A 15,035-nucleotide genomic window follows, 5' to 3' on the forward strand; every position below is an offset into this window, starting at 1 on the left:
TACTCTAAAATGTCTCTGTTAATGTTCTCAAACTATAATATTTAATTAACCAGTCACACAAGTGCCAACTTTAACTGGTAAATAAAATAAAATCAATCGTTTTTGTTATATAGTTAGCTAACTATTATCCTATTGATTAGCATTGTTTATTTTGGGTCGTGCAGTTTAATTCACAGAATTACTACAAAGTATGTTGAATACAGTAAACTTAAATACTGTTTTGGTCACATCCATAACACACTTATATTCCCTATTTAAAATATAAAATCTCTTCACAGATTGATATTTTTTGATCCCATTTTTTGAAAAATATAAACAAATGTTGCAATATAATGTTAACATATAATTTCTCTGTGAATTTATGTTTGGAAATTTTACTGCAAATGTCACATCCATAACAATGGAATTGCTCATATATATTTTTTATGTCTATTTTCATGGTGAAATTATTCTGTTTCAAAATAAATCAATTGTAATAACAGCGTAGTAATGAAAGCATAACCAACAATCAATTAAAGTAGAAGTCAGAATTATTAGCTCCCCTTGATTTTTTTTCTTTTATAAACATTTCCCAAATGATGTTTAACAGAGCAAAGAAATTTTCACAGTATGACTGATATTTTTTTTCGTCTGTAGAAAGTCTTATTTGTTTTATTTCAGCTAGAATAAAAGCAGTTTTTACCTTTTTAAAAGCCATTTAAGTACAAAATTATTAGCCCCTTTAAGCTATATATTTTTTCAACAGTCTACAGAACCATCATTATACAATAACTTGCCTAATTACTCTAACCTGCCTAGTTAGCCTAATTAACCTAGTTAAGCCTTTAAATGTCACTTTAAGCTGTGTAGAAGTGTCATGAAAAACATCTAGTCAAATAAATAAATCAGTTAGAAATGAGTTATTAAAACTATTATGATTAGAAATGCGTTGAAAAAAATCTCTCCATTAAAAAGAAATTGTGAAAAAATAAACAGGGGGGCTAATAATTCAGGGGGTTTTATTGTGGTATACTACGCTATATCGACATATGAATAATTTAATAATTATGTAAATGTTTTTGAGAACCTCAGAATAAATCTCAATATATTTCACACTGTGAATTATGACGCAATATCTCAGAACACTTAACGTTTAAAACCACAAAATTAGATTACTTTTTTATTTAAACAGAATTGCAATATCAGTTACTCTTATTAAGTAGAATTGTAACATTGATGTTTTCGGTTTTATTCATTCCTTTATTAAAGCTGTCAGAGTTAATGTGTTTAGTTAGAATCCCATTAATTAAATGTTTAACACCATTACATTAATCTGACGTTACATATTTCATGGTGTTCAACACGAGCAAGGGAAACACCACAATTATCTCTGTTGATGAAGCAGGGCTTTCATTTATACTACAGGAAACAATAGAGAAATGACTTCTGAACAGCTAATTTTCTTCAAAATTATATCCACACTGGACAATTAGAAACCATAATTAGCAGCCTTTAAATTTAATCACCATCAAAATTTGAGCGCTTAATGAAACACATCAAGACCTCTGGAGGACTCTAAAAGCAAAATAACATATTTTCTTATTTAGCTTTCTTCCCAAAAGGACTTTCTAATTAGAATCAACACCAATTATATGTACTAATTAAAAAATAATCAAATAATTTGCTATTATCTCCTGCCAACTCTTTATTTTTCATCATTTCTTTCCTTTCTCGTGTGTCTCTTTAAAGTGATGTAAAGTATATGTTGGATAATCAGCGTGGCTCTCTCGGGCAGTATCAAAGTACACACTGACCCTGGTCAGTTGTTCCTGTAAGTGCTCCCTCAGTGATTCGGGGCATTTATGAAGCTGGCCTTTCAGCTCACTGTACGAGTCCTTCAGTCTGGCCAGGACATCCCGCTCAGCTGAGACTTTAGCTCTCTCCTACAATAAAACATTACACACGTAACACACACACACACAGGTAAAAATACACACTGCAGCGAGCAAGTGTTGGTGGAGAGGGTGGAAACAAAGAGGAAAACGCTAGATAAAGACACCATGCTGTGTTAAAAGAGAGGTTTAGATATAGTGTTGCCATGGCAATCGGAGCACATATTGCAGCAGAGTAAATCTGAGCCGAATAAATATTTATACAGCAGACAGTTCGACTCAGTGCAATATTATAGTGTGTTTAGTTTCATAATTGTGATATTTTTACAAATTTTTATGGTACAATCTGGAACAAAGCCATGTTTTTAGATTAAAATGTCAATTCAAACGTGCACTATTCAGTGTCATCTAGGTTAATAGAGTGTTAGATGTCAGGCTGTTAGAATGGTAGTACACAAAGTTGTTCAGGAGAAACAAACAGGAAAGCGGAAAGCATGCTTGATAGTTTGTGTCTGTTATCGGTACCTTCTCCTTCTCCCTCTGAGTCGCATTTTCCACTTCATTCAGTTTCAGCTGAAGTTGATTGATGATCTCCAGCTCTGCCTCCACTTGATCAAGCTCCGCCCTGCGCTCCCCCTGCAGCAATGCCCTCTCCATCTCCGCCTGCCAATAAAACCACACATTCAACAGTCTGTTCGCTTCCATATGTTTCGGTTGATATGAATAGCGCAGTTCTGCTGAGCAGGCAGAATCCGCCGTTCACATTGATTCCACTATGCAACACCAAAGATGTTTCTATGCATGACAGATGGCCGAGCACTGATGTAGAAGAAAACGACTGGTGATTGAACAGACTTTACCCATTTTGATGTGATTATCTATATCTCTCCTTCTCATTCTGCAGATAAGACAGAACTGAGGGAAGTCGTGGGCTGAATGTACTTTTGTGGACACATTATTACACTGGTGATGGTCTAACCTCTTGCCTGGACTCCTGTATCTGCTGTTCCAGGTCAGTGACACGGGTCTTCAGTTCATCCACTCGTGCCAGAATCCTGAGCCGCTCTTCCTCCAGATACACACGCTCCTGCTGGCCCAGCACTGAAGTATCTTCATGCTGAGAAAGCATTTGTCAATTACAACAAAGTGTGTATTTGTGTGTGTGTGTTATAGTAAGAACACTCAGACAAGGTTTACAACAAAAGAACTCTAGCTGACATTCTAACAGTGACCTAAATGAACGAAAACCATTTTTTTCTCAAAAGAAAGGGAGAATGAAAGGCTGAGGTAGGCAAGTGTTCACAGAGAGAGCAGAAGAAACTAGGTGAATTCAAAAGGGACTAGCAGACCAAAAGAGGCAACTCTGTTTATGTTCCCATATGGAGTTTATAAGAACTTGTACAAGTTTAATGATTGTGTGTTGTTGCCATATATATATATATATATATATATATATATATATATATATATATATATATATATATATATATATACACACACACACACACACACACACACACACACACACACACACACACACACACACACACACACACACAAGATGATCTGCTGCAGTTTAAACCGAGCATCAGAATGGGGAAGAAAGGTGTTTTAAGTGACTTTGAACGTGGCATGGTTGTTGGTGCCAGACGGCTGGTCTGAGTATTTCAGAATCTGCTGATCTACTGAGATTTTCACGCACACCATCTCTAGGGTTTTCAGAGAATGGTCCAAAAAAGAGAAAATATCCAATGAGCAGCAGTTCTGTGAGCGCAAAAGCCTTGTTGATAGACTGGCTCAAGCTGATAGAAAGGCAACTCAAATAAGGTAAGGTAACTCAAATAACCACTCGTTACAACCAAGGTATGCAGAAGAGCATCTCTGAACGCACAACACGTCAAAACAGCTGCAGATGTCCACACCCGGTGCCACTCCTGCCAGCTAAGAACAGGAATCTGGGGCTAAAATTCACACTGGCTCACCAAAATTGGACAATAGAAGATTGAAAAAACGTTGCCTGGTCTGAGGAGTCTCAATTTCTGCTATGACATTCAGATGGTAGAATCAGAATTTGACAACCAACAACATGAAAACGTGAATTTATCCTGCCTTGTATCAGCGGTTCAGGCTGGTAGTGGTGGTTTATAGATGTGGGGGATATTTTCTTGGCACATTTTGGGCCCATTAGTACCAATTGAGCATCTTGTCAACACCACAGTCAATCTGAGTATTGTTGCTGACCATGTCTATCTCTTTATGACCACAGTGTACCCATCTTTTGATGGCGGCTTTCAGCAGAATAGCACACCATGTCATAAAGCACAAATCTTCTCAGACTGATTTCTTGAACATGACAATGAGTTCACTGTACTCAAATGGCGTCCACAGTCACCAGATCTCAATCCAATAAAGCACTTTTGGGATGTGGTGAAATGTGAGATTCACATCATGGACGTGCAGCCGACCATCTGCAGCAACTGCGTGATGTCATTATGGGTCATTTATGTCAATATGGACCAGAATCTCTGAGGAATATTTCCAGTATCTTATTGAATCTATGCTACGAAGGATTAAGGTAGTTCTAAAGGCAAAAGGGGGTCTAACCTGGTGCTTGTTAGGAGTACCTAATAAAATGAATAAAGTGGCCAGTAAGTATATATACTGTATGTTAGTATGTGTGTATATATATATATATATATATATATATATATAATACAATAATGATTGGAATTGAAGAATGGTCATAATTATAAGTTTACCTTAGAAGTTGTTTTTTGTGTTTTATATAATCTGATCTGAAGGTCTGAGGATACTTAATCTGTTATACAATCTGGTATAAATATAATCACAACCTCATAGGTTGAACAAATATATTTTGTTTGCTCATAGAGAACAAATATATTTTAAAGACTATTGAAGCATGCTGAATGTGGAACAGTTTTTTTTTCATTCCTTTCAACATTCTTCAAAATAGCATAGTATATAATGTAATATTAATAAATAAAAAACAAAAATTACCAGAGAACATCATGTAAAAGAAACTAATTTTGGAAGTGGAGGACAAAAGAATATTTGGGTGGAATATCCATTTAAATGCATATTTGTAATAGCGAATTACATTAATATCATTCATATTCAGGTGAATTCTTTTTTTTTTCCCTCTTCAGTTATGAACTTCCATTTCGGTGCATCCTTATAAAACAATGTTATGTTTCAGGGTTTTTTAATATGTGCTCTGTAGTCCCTGTTGTTGATATGCAGTACAAAATGCATCATAATAATAATTAAAGGTATATTCAGGACAGAAAAAATGTGTGACTAATTTGTAATAAATTGCGAGTTAAATCATACGAATAATCATGATTAAATATTGAATCGATTAACAGCAATATTATTTTCTTCTCACATTTGATCTCACATGAAAAATGACAGCTACTCAAGCAGCACAAACTCCAATTTGTGTAAACCCGCTGATGATGTTCTCAAGCATGATATGAGATGATCTAAACTACAAATAGTCGCATGATGAATCTCACAAATTGAATAACCTGAATAGTAACCAAGAATGTCTTTTATTTTTCATTTTAGTCTTGGTCGAAATCTAAAAACATTAGCTCAGAGTCATTACAGTCCCCTCTCTCTTAACCTCTCTCTCTCTCATACTGTAGTTTTTGTCAATGAGTATATGTGTGTGTGTGTGCGTGCTGTACCTCCTGGTGCTGGCTCTCAGTGCTGCTACACTCCTCTTTGAGGTTGTCCTCCTCGCTTTCTCTCTGTCTGTGAGAGCTCTGGCCCGGCACGCTCACAGGGTCAGGGCCCGGTCGCCGAACAGAGACCTCCTCCATCCCCGGGAACAGGCACACCCTCCCTGCGTCCACACCAACCGGAGGATCGCTCTTATTATACTCCGCACACAAATTCAGAATGGTCTCCAGCCTCTGCCTCTCCTGGAAACAAACACACACAAACGAAACACCCTCAGCTGTGCATGCAGCTTTAAAGTGCACAAGAAAACCACACAAAGCCTTAAATGATGTAAACACATGTCATTAACGCTCTCATACACTCTTTTAGGAGCTTCGTGTGGCATGTTCTAAACTCACTGCAACTTGACACCCACAGAACATATCGAAGACAGCGTCACCCTCTATAACATAACCTACTGGGCTCATTCAGATCCAAACATCTTACACAAATCATTATAAACGTAAAATCCTGAATATCCGCAAGGTGCTATGCAAAAATACGTTAACAAATTTCTCTTCAACACAGTTACTGACCCCCAAACATACTCAAGCAACCTCTCACCCGACTGTGAAAGTCAGCTGCTGCAGTCACTCTTCCAGCACTGTGTGCGAGTGTGTGTTTGTCTATGTGTCCCCACAAGTATAGCAATACCAGTAACTTAGGAGACATTGTTTGGTCATAGGCTATAAAAACACACGAAATTAAGTGTTTTGAAAATGTTTCTTGTGAATGTTGGGTTTAGAGGTAGTGTTAGCATAGGAGGACAGAATATACAGAATAAAAGTTACCGTCTATAGGAAGTCCCCATGAAGATAGATGTACAAGTGTCTGTGTGTTCACTGTCTACTTACAGCCTCCCCAGTCTTCTCTCATAGGTCTAGCCAGACTAACTAGCGCTCTAGGCATTGGGGCTCATTATATTTTACATGGACAATACTCAGCTCAGTTTGGCTCGATGACACCAGTGACATTACTAAAATAGCAAGGCACAGGATGGCCCGCTTACAAGAGAGCAGCCGTCCACTTCAGCTAATTAAATTTACTTTTAATGAAGCATGGAATAATTTACGCGAATGTAACGAATGGTCCTGAGACCTCTGAAAACAAACACGCCGCTGTTTCAGTTTCTTTCTTCTGCTGAACACAAAAGAAGATATGATGAAGGATGCTGGACACTTGTAATCATTGACTTCCATGCTATTTTTCCCACTGTGGATATCAGTGGCTGCCAGTTTCCAACATTCTTCGTAATATCTTCTTTTGTGTGTCCAACAGAAGATAAAAAAATCATAAAGGTTTGGAATCACCGGGTGTAAAAGTCTTTATCACTGAGCCATTATCTACAAGAGCAGCCAATAGAACGTCTGGAAACATATGCTCTTCTGTTTTAACGAGGTCTCCCCTGTCAGGAGAGTGCAGACAGTGCACTGGAACAAGTAAACGTTAACTGATGGGTAACGTAGCAACAGCATTCTTCTCCAACAAAAGGGTGTCAGCACAGCTGGTATGCATGCTGGAGATGCCACGACACAGACCAACACAAAGCCCACAGCACTAAACCTCTGTGTGCAAAAGACATTTTATGACACGACCGTCCTCTGTTTGGGAACAACTGCCAAGGTGCTAAATTGACTTCATTATTAAAAGCCTGTAAAGCAGGTTTAAATCATAAAGTGTATTAAGTAGAATTTGCTCCAGGGATTTTGTGTGTAAATTAAATAACTGAAATATTGATCAAGAAAACCTTTCCTCTATTTATTACTCTCTCTCTCTGACACGCATCGATGGCTCATGTGGATTTATAAAAGGTAGACTTAAATTATAGAAGGTAAATTGAAACAGACTCTGACTTCTCTGTGAACAAATGTTGAAAGAATACATTAAATATTTGCAGTGATCAATGTTAATTGTTAAAGTGACTTATCTCTGCTTCAAATCTTGTAAACAAAGGAGAAAAAAAGCAAAGTTCTTTCATTTAAAATTTGATGCCATATCGCCCTCATGTGGTTTATAGTATGAAATGCTTCAGTTCTCTGTCGTTTCTACAATCACACAGACAAGAACAAAGGCAAAATGACCTTTAAAAATTCAGCAAGCCAGACACACATCTCTAAAAGAAATTGTAGACAAAGAGTATGTCCTGCGTGTGTAGTGTAGTCCTACTGGTGCATTGTGACCCACACTTAAACACATTGAATCCTGCTAAATTATTCTACATAGTTAGGATAGTGAAATAAAAGGGAGTGAAAATACTTTCTGACTTCAAAGTCCATGGATCCAATTAAGCTTCTCATTATTTTGGCACAAATTCACAGATCGCTTAATGTGGTTCATATTAAAACATTACTGGTCAAGCATTATGCTATTGTTCATGGTTCATTACAAGCAGTTTTTTGGTCTTGTTTTACATATTCTGCCAATGTCATGTTTAAAAAGTTTGTAAAAATTTTAACAAAGAAGCATCCAAAATTAGGAGTCAAAATCAGTTTTGAAAGCAAAGCAAAGACATCCCATTAAAAAACATAAAAGTAATTCCTATCATTCATTCATTCATTCAATTATTCATTCATTCTCCTTCGGCTTAGTCCCTTTATTCATCATGGGTCACCGCAGCGGAATGAACCTCCAACTTGTCCAGTTTTACACAGCAGATGCCCTTCTAGCCACAAAACAGTACTAGGAAACATACACTCTCATTCACACTCATACACTACAGCCAATTTAGTTTATTCAACTCACCAGCCAGGACTCGAACCAGCGTCCTTCTTGCTGTAAGGCGACAGTGCTAACCACTGAGCTACCAAGTCACCCTTAAATCCTATCGTATCTCAAATTACAAAAGAATGCTATTTTAGTATATAATCATTTCCACATTTGCTAATAACACACTTTCATGAGCTCCAATTCGGCATATATGAGATTTCTGAAGATTCATGTAATACTTCCCATCAGGCACAAGAAGTCAACATGACATCAGATTGATGTTGTACCCCAAAGTTGTGGGACATTGCATATTGTTTGGAAATGAAAATCGGCTTGACGTCTGAACCCAACTATGCATTGGTTGCCAATGTTGGTTGCCATACCTGACGAATAATGTCAGTATTTGACGTCATTATGACGTTGGCCACTTTCCAACACAACCTAAAATCAACATCATATCTCTTCATTATTGGACGTCAAAATAACATTGTCCTTAGATGCTGACGACCGAAAATTGAACCAAATGTTAATGTCGTATGACGTTGTGTATCTGCTGGGTTCATAGTATACTGCATTAATGACTGTTGAAAAGCTGATTAGCAATGTCATTGTCACAAAAATAAATTACATTTTAAATATAATAAATATTGTAACCCAATTAATGTAAAGCTTTAATCAAACTCACAATACTACCATAGTATTGTACTTTCGATCAAGAAATATCAAGCATAATGAGCAACTCCATGCAAATGTCAACCTTAACATGAAAAAAAAAAGTTCTCAAAATATCGAAACCGCTTTCAGGTTTTCTTGTGTAAGCAAGTATTTGACAGTACTTTAAAAATACTCAAAAATGTCTCTGTCAATGTTTTCAAGCAATTATATTTGATTTAGCAAAGTCACACAAGTGCCAATCTCGCATCTGTCACATGCATAATGAAGCTTTTTCCTCCTAAATGCAATACTGTAAAAAAAAAACAATAAAAATCAATTGTTTTTGTTCTATAGAGAGTTAACTCTTATGCTTTTGGATTAGCATTGTTTCTTTTGGGTCGTGCAGTTGAATTCACAGAATTTGTACAAATTACGTTGTATACTGTAAGCTCGCTGTATTTTTTGGCCACATCCACAACACATGCTATAATGTTGACATGTGCTTTCTATCTGAATTTATGTTTTAAATTTTTACTGCAAATATCACATCCATAATGCTGGAATTGCTCTGATACCTCATTCTTACTCCAATATCAAATAAAGAATCTGTCCCTGAAAGCCATACAAGTTGAAAGCCACTGTTAGGAAACAGCTGTCTGGAGAAAATGTGTATGTGTGATAAAAGGTGGGTGGAGCACAACAATGCTACTACAATACAACACATTTTCAAGCCAACTGGGCCATGACCTAGAACTGAGTAAACACAGACACGTGAGGGGATTTGAGAGTAAATATGACATTACCCCTCAAGCCACATTATTTATTGTCAGGATTAGAAGAAAAGATCAAATCCTAAAGGATTCAGGATTTTCTTTTCCCACTTGTTCATAATTTACTTCTCGCTTTTATCTCATCATCTCCCAAATGCTTTGCCAGTCAAGTACTAGACAAAAGTGCTCCTCGGTTCTCAGCATATATCACACTTGCCCTGCTTTAATCCCTAAATGCGCGGTCACACGCGGCTTGCATTAGCACGCTGCGAGGTCACACCTTTGAAATGTCATTTCTGAAGCTAGCAATCAATGTCTGCATGCATTTGCATTTGATGGCATTAGAGAGGAGATTAGCGCTAAATACAGCTCAGCAGTGCCACAAGTTCTTTAAAAAGGTGATATTAACCAGTATTTAAAAGGGCATTCGACAAAAAAAAAAGAGTAGTACTACCTTTCAAGTTGCAATACCATTGGATAGAGCTGTGCTGTAACCATGACAACAGTGCCAGACAGACAAGAGACCACTAGACAAAGTTTAACCCAAACAGAGTAAAAGCGTGTTCATAATACACCTACCGTTCTTGCCATTGTCTCGAAACGCTGACCAGAGACGGTTATTATGGAAAATGACTTCCTATCCTGCATTAATTCAGTTCTGCCTCATAGTAAAAGTCCTAAAATAGTTTTTCTCCAGGGAATAACAAGAATGTGTCTCCTTTCTGAGGCAGCCGCATATAATTAGGTTTCTGCGTGTATTGTATTTTTTTGGTTGAGGTACTTTACTATGAAGATATCATTGATACGCTGGTTAGAGGCACTGATGATGTATATAATTTAAGGTATAAATAAGGTGGGGAGTAACAAAGATGATGAATGGCAATTCCATGTGGGAATCTGAGATGGACCAGAGGAGTGTCTGGGGTTTTTAATAGGTTTAAATGAAAGAGATGATGTCTGTGTGTGGTTAATTTAGGGGCTATGGAAGGGATGAATGTTTAGACTGCTAAAGAAGGACTGTGTGTGTGTGTGTGTGTGTGTGTGTGTGTGTGTGTGTGTGTGTGTGTGTGTGTGTGTGTGTGTGTGTGTGTGTGTGTGTGTGTATGAATGAGGGAAGGGCAGCTTAAAGCACTGAGATTGTGTCGGGTAAATATAGTCTTCAGGCAGCCACACGTTCTGTACATGAGCTTTTGAAAAGGCCTCAGGAATTCACATCCGTATGTTATTCCTGACTCTTCTATGTCTTTACCAGAAAACTCTCCACATAAACTTAACCCGCTCAACCTCCAGTGCTGAACTCTTAGGTCTGTTCAAATGCCAGCGTCACTCAGAACCTCACCACACAAAAGATCATCACTGCTCTAAAGCAATCTAGAGCTTCTTCACTGAGGTTACTTTAAAAACTGTGCCAAGCATTGCATTTACATAATTTGATATAAAAGAGAGCCTAATAGCATATCCCACAACAACATTGTGACATTTGAATAAATTAAAATTCAAAAATATGTTAAAAATCTTACAGTTCCTTTTAGAAAAAGTTTGAACACACTTAATGAATTCATGTGTCTCATGAGCTTGAATCTCTCACTCACTCACTCACTCTCCTTGGCATATTCCCTCCTTTATCAGGGCTCGACACAGCGAAATGAACTACTTTGACCATTAGTTTTATGCCCTTCACAGCTTAAAAACCTTTTGATCTAAAGTACTTTGCTTAAATGTTTAAATTAGTTTTAAGGAGAAATATATATTGAATATTAAGCACAAATTACCATAATGGCAATATTAGAAAGGCGATTTATTCCCATTACTAAAGTCTTCATGATCACATGATCCAGAAATGATTTTATGATGCTGAAGAAATATTAATTTATGATGCTGCTTACCATATTTTCGGGCATGAAAGAATGGCAAATAAGAACACAATTTTGACATGGGGCCACTTGTAGTTATGTGTAACATCTCTGGAGGTGTGGTAAGTGTTTTATATGGAAACAACGATGTGAATTTTTTTTTGTAATATTTTATAAACACAAAGGTTAGAACAAGAGTAATCATTTAAAAGAAGAGCGTTTTGTAACGATATAAATGTTTCAATCTTTCGATGTGGTAAATTATGGCTTCTAAGTTAAACCTAAAACAAAATAAAATCTCGAACATGGTGTACTTCCATTTTGTAATTTTGTAGTTAGATTAACTTGGACGTAATATAATAAAAAACAAATGTGTTCAAACTTTTGATAGGTACCGTAAACGCACACATGCTCAGATGTTATGAGGTATGGTAGATGTATTTTGTGTAAGCATCGTGTTTTTTAGTAATCTTTTATAAAGACTAAATTCATAAGAAGAGCATTAGATTAAATAAGCGTTTTGTAACAATATAAATGTTCAACTAATGCTTTGGTAAAAGTCATTTAATAATTTGATTAGCTTGGACGTAGGCCTGGGCAGATAAACGATATTATATCAAATCGCAATCCAATTGATGTCAATAACAATGATTCAAGACTTTTTTACTCTATATTAATCTAAGCCAATCACATAGCAGAAATGTGCAACAATGGGAATCTAGAAGAGTGTTGATATTAAAGACGCACGTTTTGGCTGCCAAAAATGATCGACCACCGAAAAATAGTTATGCTATTTAATGGACCCTCTCATTTTTGTGGCTTCAGTCATTATATGATATATAATAGTCACAAAAACACCTGAACATGCCAATCAGTGTCTTCAAGATCACTAGAAATCTATAAGCAGGTGTGTTTGATTAGAGTTGGAGTTAAACTGTGCAGGACACCGGCCCTCCAGGACCGAGTTTGCCCACCCCTGGACTAGAGTGATCAAGTCTTTTTCTATGCCATAAAATTGAATAAATTAAGCTTATATAAATATGACAGAGGACTTGGTCATCATTGTATAAATAATTTTATACATTCATTAATTAATTCATTAATTCATTCATTCTTTTTTGGCTTAGTCCCTTTATTTTTATAGGGTCTAATTGTATACAATAATATAAAAATAATATTAATCATATAATTTTTTTCTTTTAATCTTTAATTCATTCATTCATTCATTTTCTTTTCGGCTTAATCCCTTTATATATCTGGGGTCGCCACAGTGGAATGAACCGCCAACTTATTCAGCATATGTTTTACGCAGCGGATGCCCTTCCAGCTGTAACCCATTCCTGGGAAACATCTATACACACTCATTCACACACATACACTATAGACAATTTAGCTTACCCAACTGACCTGTACCACATGTCTTTGGACTGTGGGAAAAACCAGAGCACCCGGAGGTACGCAGAGAGAACATGCAAACTCCACAAGGAATATACACATTGCGATATAGATGCGTGACCCTGGTGAGGTTACTTTTTAAATCTGGAAACATTAACAATTAATTTCGAAATATACATCGTCATTGTTCAATATCGAAAAGAATTAATCGAAATTGCATCTTTGCCATATCGCCCAGCCGTACTTGGATGAGAAATAATAACCATGAAATTTTGACAGGTAGCATAAACGCACACATGCTCAGACGTACCAGCCTCTCCATCTCCTGCTCACGCATCCTCTCCTCCCTCTGCCACCGATGGTACTCAAGCAGATCTTCCTCTTTGTCGCTGACCTCTGAAATGCTGTTCTTGCGCTCCCGTGTCCGCGGCGGGACCTGCCGAGCCTCCCTTGAGGCCTTCCTCTGGTTACGAGGACTGGTGAGAGGAGACACCCCTGTCTGAGAGCCGACAGCTGAGGAGAGTCCCCCTTTCTGTTTACTGCCAGACTGGTCCTTCAAAAGAGTTGATACAGGAGACGGACTCCTGGTGTGCAATCTCGTATTTCCAACTTCCTCCTCAGCTGTGGTTCGTCGTTGTAGACGAGGACTATCTGGTACAGTCCGGCCACGAGAGGACAAAGACACACTTGGTAGAGCCACAGGTAGAACAGGCACCCCAAGGATACCTCTGCGTGATGTGGATGGGCTGAGGGGAGGAAGTTCACGGATGCTAGATGTTTCCACACTACGGCGGGATGATTGGGGACTGTCTGGAGGAAGGAGTGCACGTGAAAGGGACTGAATACTGGAAGAAGATTCTTGGACTGATGAGCCTATGCTGGATCTGGGGCTTGAAGATGCTGAAGATGAGGAGGTGAATCTGGTGTTTACCTGTCTGCCTAAGTCTCCAGGTACCAGACTAGACCCAGAGGTAGAACCATGTGTATTGTCACCTCTACGGTTTGCACCAGGACTTGAAGGGGTTTCAGTCAAGGCTTTTTGAATCCTGGCACTTTCTTGATCTTTCAGACCCCCATTGGAACTGCAGTTCTTGGAAGTAAAATTGCGTGGTTGTGGCACTGGGGCCTGAACGGTATGGGTGTAGCTGTTTGAGCGGGTGTTGGCAGAGTCCAAACAAGCCCCTGGACTGCTAACCATGGAAGGAGTAGACAGGGGGGAATAAGGAGGACTGGTATTTTCGTAGCTGGAGCTTACAGACAAAGCACCAGGACTAGTTGGAGTGGAGACAAGACTGCGGCTGCTCCCGTTGAGCATGGCAGACTGTGGAATGGGGTGACGGGCTTTTTTACAGTGCTCAGCCTGGCCATCGTCCATAGATAGAGAATTCATAATGTCTTGAAAGTCCTTCTCAATAGAGCGCACAAGAGTGCCGGCTCCAGGACGAGACCGCTCATGTAGAGGAAGGTGGTTGCCATTGAGCTGCCCATGAGTTTCTGTGGCGAGAAAAAGGGAATCGGTTATTTATAACAAATCTAAACTAACAAACAACAGAATTCTTGAGCAATAAAGAATTATCATAAAATGATCGATTACAGCCTTTTATGATCTATAGAAATGAAAACAAACATAACTCAGACTTTCACTGCAATCTCGCAATACATATGAAAAGTGCATATTCAAAAAGGTCAGGGCCATATTTCTCTCAGACCACATGTGCTCTACACCCATACAGGACAGGGCTGGGCATAATGCACATAAACACACACCTCCCCCTTTCTTACACATTCGCTCAACTGGGTGTGTCTCTGTCTACAGACTGCGGATGGCAGGAATCCCACCCTCTGCCCAAAGGTCAGAGCGGACAGAGGAGAATAGAGCCTGAATTACGGTATGACTCATTCTGCACACTCAAGACCAGCTGAACGCACTCAGTTCGGTTAATGCTCTGCAGCCAGGGCCACCGGTGCACTAACCACGCAATAAACACGTTATTTTTATCAGAGCCATGGCACAGTGGACAGAACAACTGCTCACAACACAT

The 15,035-nt window shown here is 38.2% G+C and overlaps 1 protein-coding gene across 50 annotated transcripts in view; it reads right to left on the reverse strand.

The window, feature by feature from the left end:
* The window catches only part of phldb1a (pleckstrin homology-like domain, family B, member 1a), a 73,594-nt gene that overhangs the window by 28,053 nt on the left and 30,506 nt on the right, over positions 1–15,035 (reverse strand). For 26 of the 50 annotated variants that reach the window (XM_073952263.1, XM_073952262.1, XM_073952249.1 and 23 more), the window contains 4 exons: positions 13,304–14,487; positions 5,582–5,818; positions 2,851–2,988; positions 2,397–2,534 (listed from right to left, as the gene is read on the reverse strand). In XM_073952263.1, the coding sequence (XP_073808364.1) occupies positions 2,397–2,534; positions 2,851–2,988; positions 5,582–5,818; positions 13,304–14,487 (1,697 nt within the window). Of the gene's footprint in view, positions 1–1,793; positions 1,923–2,396; positions 2,535–2,850; positions 2,989–5,581; positions 5,819–13,303; positions 14,488–15,035 lie in introns of all 50 variants that reach the window. The other 24 variants (XM_073952255.1, XM_073952254.1, XM_073952242.1 and 21 more) reach the window with 1 other exon arrangement.

The sequence above is a fragment of the Danio rerio genome, chromosome 5 (genome assembly GCF_049306965.1).
Source record: "Danio rerio strain Tuebingen ecotype United States chromosome 5, GRCz12tu, whole genome shotgun sequence".
In the NCBI taxonomy this organism is placed as follows: Eukaryota; Metazoa; Chordata; class Actinopteri; order Cypriniformes; family Danionidae; genus Danio; species Danio rerio.